This window comes from Phytophthora infestans, genomic scaffold, assembly GCF_000142945.1.
Source record: "Phytophthora infestans T30-4 supercont1.1105 genomic scaffold, whole genome shotgun sequence".
NCBI lineage: Eukaryota > Oomycota > Peronosporomycetes > Peronosporales > Peronosporaceae > Phytophthora > Phytophthora infestans.
Window position 1 is genome coordinate 1 of NW_003307340.1, and position 6183 is coordinate 6183.

Consider the following 6183-nt stretch of genomic DNA (forward strand, 5'->3'; position numbering starts at 1 on the left):
GGCATCACTAATGATCGTCCTGGTGGACTTATTGAGCCACCCTACCGGTAGACCCCGCAAGAAGCACGAGGCGCATATTATATACAGTATCGATACCTTTCAAAGTGCAGTATCAAATTACTGTTCAGTGGGATACAATACTGGTAGTGAATTAGCCATGATCGTCAGCTCGTAGGAGTCAAATTAATTACAGTACAATGTGCGTGCATCTGCTTAGAAACTGAACGGGTTATAAATATTATTAAAGCTACTACATATAGTTTATCGTACTTAAGAGAATACCCATATACATTTGCAAAGCGCCATCAACAGCTCACACAACCCTCGTAATCCGACTGGGCTTCGCTGATGAAATCTCGTTTAGTTCCACAAACACGAGCAGTCGTTTGGAACTAATACACGAGCTTGACTTTACTTGCGTCTCGATTTTCTCGCTCTATCGCTCTCACTTTTTCATTTGCTGCTTCATAGCGAGAACGGCCACTACAGCAACAAAACAACCTCTGTCGGACCTCCAATCAAATCTCGAAGGACGTAGAGCAGGTCGATGACTGACCATAACGACGAAGATTCCGGTACGCCCATGCGCGCCGTGATCGGATACGACAATGGTAAGTCGCTCATGGCCAGAGGACCACAAGCCCTGCACGACCACGTCGCCTCCCATATGGAGAAGGCGATGGGTAGAGCGCTTCCGCAGATGGAGGTGCGTTTTAAGAACGTTTCCATCACGGCCGACATCATGGTCAAGGACGAGTCGAACGCCAAGACAGAACTCCCTACCTTGATCAATGTGCTCAAGTCGAGCTACAACGAAATCCGTTCCAGCAAACATGTCGTCAAGAAGCAGGTTCTTAAGGATATCAACGGTGTCTTCAAGCCCGGTACCATCACGCTTGTGCTTGGTCAGCCTGGGTCCGGCAAGTCATCCCTGATGAAGCTTTTGAGTGCGCGCTTTCCAAGCCAAAAGAACGTCACGGTGGAGGGTGAGGTCACGTACAACGGTATGACGCTCGATTCATTGAGGAACCGTCTCCCTCAATTCGTATCCTATGTGAACCAACGCGACAAGCACTACCCGTCTCTCAGTGTCAAGGAGACGCTCGAGTTTGCGCATGCCTGTTGTGGTGGCGGCCTCCCAGCTCGTGACGAACAGCACTTCGCCAACGGTACACCCGAGGAGAACAAGGCCGCTCTGGATGCCGCCAGAGCCATGTTCAAGCACTACCCGGACATTGTCATCCAGCAGCTCGGACTCGACAACTGTCAAAACACCATCGTTGGTGATGCCATGACCCGTGGTGTGTCTGGTGGAGAACGGAAGCGTGTGACGACGGGCGAGATGGAGTTTGGCAACAAGTACGTGAGTTTGATGGACGAAATCAGCACGGGTCTGGACAGTGCCGCCACCTTCGACATCATCACCACGCAGTGCAGTATCGCCAAGAAGCTCCGTAAGACGATTGCGATCTCGCTGCTGCAGCCGTCACCCGAGGTGTTCGATCTGTTCGACGACGTGGTGATCCTGAACGAAGGGCGAGTGATGTATCACGGTCCACGTGCTGATGCATTGAAGTACTTCGAGAACCTGGGCTTCAAGTGTCCTCCTCGTCGTGACGTTGCTGACTTCTTGTTAGACTTGGGTACCGACAAGCAGTCACAGTACGAGGTCAGCTCGATTCCGTCTGGTAGTATCCCGCGGACAGCCAGTGAGTATGCGGACGTCTTCACTCGTTCGCAGATCTACGGACGTATGATGGACGACCTCCACGGCCCGATCCCCTCGAACTTGCTCGAAGATAACGAAAAGCACATGGCTGCTGTTCCAGAGTTCCATCTTGGCTTCGTGGAGAGCACTAAAGACGTCGTTCAGCGTCAATTAAAGCTCTTGTCACGTGACACTGCCTTCCTGGCTGGTAGAGCAGTCATGGTCGTCTTGATGGGTCTTCTGTACGCAAGTACCTTTTACCAGTTCGACGAGACGAACTCTCAACTGGTCATGGGTATCATCTTCAACGCCGTCATGTTCGTGGCGCTGGGTCAACAAGCTCAGATCCCGACGTTCATTGCAGCGCGTGCAGTGTTCTACAAGCAACGTCGCTCCAACTTTTTCCGCACGGCGTCGTTCGTGTTGTCAAACTCGGTTAGTCAGATCCCCGTTGCTGCCATTGAGAGTGCTGTGTTCGGTTCGATCATCTACTGGATGTGTGGCTACGTGTCGACTATCGAAGCTTACCTCGTGTTCGAGTTGATGTTGTTCGTCACGAACCTGGCGTTCACCGCGTGGTTCTTCTTTCTGTCGTGCGCTTCGCCAGACTTGAACGTCGCGAACCCGTTGTCCATGGTCTCCGTGCTACTTTTCGTCCTGTTTGCCGGTTTTACGATCACGAAAGACCAAATTCCGGACTACTTCATCTGGTTGTACTGGCTCAACCCCATGTCCTGGGGTGTCCGTGCGCTTGCTGTGAACCAGTACTCCGACTCGAAGTTCGACGTGTGTGTGTTCGAAGGTGTCGACTACTGCGCCAGCTTCAACATGACGATGGGCGAGTACTCATTGACGACGTTCGAGGTGCCGACCGAGAAGTTCTGGCTCTGGTACGGTATTGTCTTCATGGCGGCTGCGTATGTCCTCTTCATGTTCATGTCTTACTTTGCGCTGGAGTACCACCGCTTCGAGAGTCCTGAAAATGTCACGCTCGACTCGGAGAACAAGAACACAGCGTCGGATGAGTACGCTTTGATGCGTACGCCTCGAGGATCGCCTACTGATGACGAGACTGTGGTGTCTGTACTTCCTGCGCGTGAAAAGCACTTTGTTCCGGTCACTGTTGCATTCAAGGATCTGTGGTACAGCGTTCCAGACCCGGCTAACCCCAAGGAAACCATCGACCTGCTCAAGGGTATCAGTGGATATGCTCTACCTGGCACCATCACGGCACTTATGGGCTCGTCGGGTGCCGGTAAGACAACGCTTATGGACGTCATCGCCGGACGTAAGACAGGAGGCAAGATTGCCGGTCAGATTCTGCTGAATGGCTACCCTGCTACTGATCTAGCTATCCGTCGATCGACGGGCTACTGCGAGCAGATGGACATCCACTCTGAGTCGGCTACCATTCGTGAAGCGCTGACGTTCAGTGCCTTCCTGCGTCAGGGAGCCGATGTGCCCGACAGCTTCAAGTATGACTCGGTGAACGAGTGTTTGGAATTGCTGGACTTGCACCCGATCGCCGACCAGATCATCCGTGGCAGCTCCGTGGAGCAGATGAAGCGATTGACTATTGGCGTGGAGCTGGCAGCTCAACCGAGTGTGTTGTTCCTGGACGAGCCGACGAGTGGACTGGACGCTCGCTCTGCTAAGCTCATCATGGACGGCGTCCGGAAGGTGGCGAACACGGGTCGTACCGTGCTGTGCACGATCCACCAGCCGTCGACGGAGGTGTTTAGTGTGTTCGACAGTCTCCTACTACTGAAGCGTGGTGGCGAGACGGTGTTTGCCGGTGAACTTGGCAAGAACGCGTGTGAGATGATTGCGTACTTTGAGTCAATCAATGGTGTGACGCGACTAGAGGAAAACTACAACCCTGCGACGTGGATGTTGGAGGTGATCGGTGCCGGCGTGGGCAACAGCAATGGCGACAAGACGGACTTCGTCAAGGTCTTCCAAGCCAGCAAACACTATGATTTCTTACAGTCGAACCTGGATCGTGACGGTGTGACTCGGCCGTCGCCGGATTTCCCTGAGCTGACGTACAGTGACAAGCGTGCTGCAACGGAGATGACGCAAGCCAGATTCCTTCTCCAGCGTTTCTTCCGCATGTACTGGCGCACGGCGTCCTATAACCTGACTCGCTTCTTCTTGGCGTTTGTGCTTGGCCTCCTGTTCGGTGTCACCTACGTCAGCGCGGAGTACACTTCGTACGCCGGTATCAATTCGGGTATGGGAATGCTCTTCTGCACGACTGGTTTTATGGGCTTCATCGCGTTCACCAGTGTCATGCCTATCGCTTCGGAGGACCGTTTGGCCTTTTACCGCGAACGCGCTTCTCAAACATACAACGCATTGTGGTACTTCGTGGGTTCGACGGTGGTGGAGATCCCATACGTCTGCTTTAGCACTCTACTCTTCATGGCTCCGTACTACCCGATGGTGGGCTTCACTGGTGTCATGCCCTTCCTGGCCTACTGGGTCCACTTATCACTGCACGTGTTGTGGCAAGCTTACTTCGGACAGCTCATGTCGTACCTGATGCCAACGGTGGAGGTCGCACAAGTGTTCGGTATTCTTCTCGCGTCCATTTTCTTCCTGTTCAACGGCTTCAACCCACCTGGAAGCCAGATTCCTGGTGGTTACGAGTGGCTGTACCAAGCTTCTCCCCAGAAATACTCGTTGGCTCTGGTGGCGGCTATTGCGTTCGGTGACTGCCCCGATGAGGGCGGCTCGGAGATTGGTTGCCAGGTCATGACGGGAGTGCCCCCGACCTTGTCTTCGGACCTGACGGTCAAGGCCTATTTGGAGGATGTATTCCTCATGAAACACAGCGAGATCTGGAAGAATTTTGGTATTGTGCTGGGCATCGTCGTGTTTACACGCGTCTTGGCACTTGTGGCATTGCGCTTCGTGAACCACCAGAAGAAGTAGATAACGTTGGGTATCTTCTTGTGTCTGGTATACATAATACATTTGTTGACACTTTCGAAATATCGGTATTTAATAATTTTGATCTGGTTCATGTGCTACCAAAACAGAAGTTATCCGTGCTGCCACAGATATGGGACACTTTTTTAGGAGTCCCCCAAAATAGGTTCTAGGTTTGCTATTGACGCAGCTGAAGCATATTTAGCAAATATAAAGCCCATGCAGTTTGTCCACATCGGTTTTTTTGCTGTCCTTCTCGCACAGACAGCTAGATTAAAAAACTGCTTTTCATTCGAACACTATTTCGGGACACTGGAAGTATCCACTTCACTTGGTGCTTGTATATATTTTTCATTTTATCTGACGATTTGTAAATGATGTAAATTGGTTTTTTCTAATAAACCTAGTCCACATATCGGGGCAAAGAGCACCAATTTCATGTGTTTGTGGCTCTATCCAGCTATTTTCAAGTTTTCATCGTTTCAAACAGAGTGTCCTTTGAGAAATCGCGTGACTGAAGATACCCAATAGAAGACTTAGTTTTTGTAACGGAAGAACATATGTTCTGTAATCAGTGATCAGGGCTGATCTCAGCCTGCCGGAGATTCATATGTAAAGCAATGCTCTGAAACCATTGCACAGCCAACAGCTGGATCGCGGTGATCAGCATACACTTGAAGAAAAATCCTCAAGGGCAAGTACAGTGTACTTGCCCTTGAGGATTTTTCTGTACTGTACAGGTAATACCTGAATATGTAGCCATTTTGTAACGAATTCCAATGCCGCAGATCACTGCGTACGTGTGGTGGCCGCGTGGTGCTCATCTACTGTTAGTATGATCAAACTCATTTTAATAATGTTGCAGCCAGAATGCAGATTTCGCGTGCCAGGTGCGAGCACAGCAAAACCCTCTGCCACAAATTTATCATTTAGGTAGCTGCGTTCTATCAGTGCGATATTGCCATACATATATGCTGGGCATTTTTATGGTGTAGTTTACTCATTCCTATATTAACAAACTGTCCCGCAATTGTGTGTCCAGGAATTGTGGCAGCACGGATACTTTCGACAAATCACACCTCAATGTTTCAATTTCAGCAAATCTGCTTTTTTAAGTACTACATGTATTATTAATAATACAAGTAGTAGTGAACAGAATGTTAAATAGCTTTAATATCACTTCGAAGCACTAATGCTGGTGATGATAGCGTTACAGCTGAGGATGCTCCTCTTCAAGAGGTGGGATTGTTTAACGACGAAGATGAGGAGGACACCCAAAGGACGAAGCGCGCTCGGCTTCGTCGTGGCGATGAGACGTCGGACTGGCATCCCTTTCCGCTTCCGGAAGCTCCGGAGAGACATCCAACTACGAGCCATCGCAACCACTATAATCCGGATGCTCCTGGGATTATGCGAACTCGACTGGAATTACACGCTTGCTTGACGGCGAAGGGAAATCTCCGCACCGCTGCTATCTTGTTCAGTGGAAGGGTCGTCCGCTGCAGATGAGCTGGGTCTGGATGGAGTTGCTGGACAAGAAA

General features: G+C 50.7%; 2 protein-coding genes across 2 annotated transcripts; both read left to right on the plus strand.

Moving 5' to 3' along the window:
* Window positions 1-547: 547 nt before the first annotated feature.
* Window positions 548-4645, plus strand: PITG_22087 (ATP-binding Cassette (ABC) Superfamily; the record flags this gene model as incomplete). The annotated part of the gene is made up of 1 exon (XM_002909932.1): window positions 548-4645. The coding sequence occupies one exon, from the start codon at window positions 548-550 to the stop codon at window positions 4643-4645; it is 4098 nt and encodes a 1365-aa protein (XP_002909978.1).
* Window positions 4646-5421: 776 nt separating this feature from the next.
* On the plus strand, window positions 5422-6151 carry PITG_22088 (uncharacterized protein; the record flags this gene model as incomplete). Its single annotated transcript, XM_002909933.1, has 3 exons — window positions 5422-5438; window positions 5508-5575; window positions 5859-6151. The coding sequence occupies 3 exons, from the start codon at window positions 5422-5424 to the stop codon at window positions 6149-6151; spliced, it is 378 nt and encodes a 125-aa protein (XP_002909979.1).
* Between the last annotated feature and the right edge of the window lie 32 nt (window positions 6152-6183).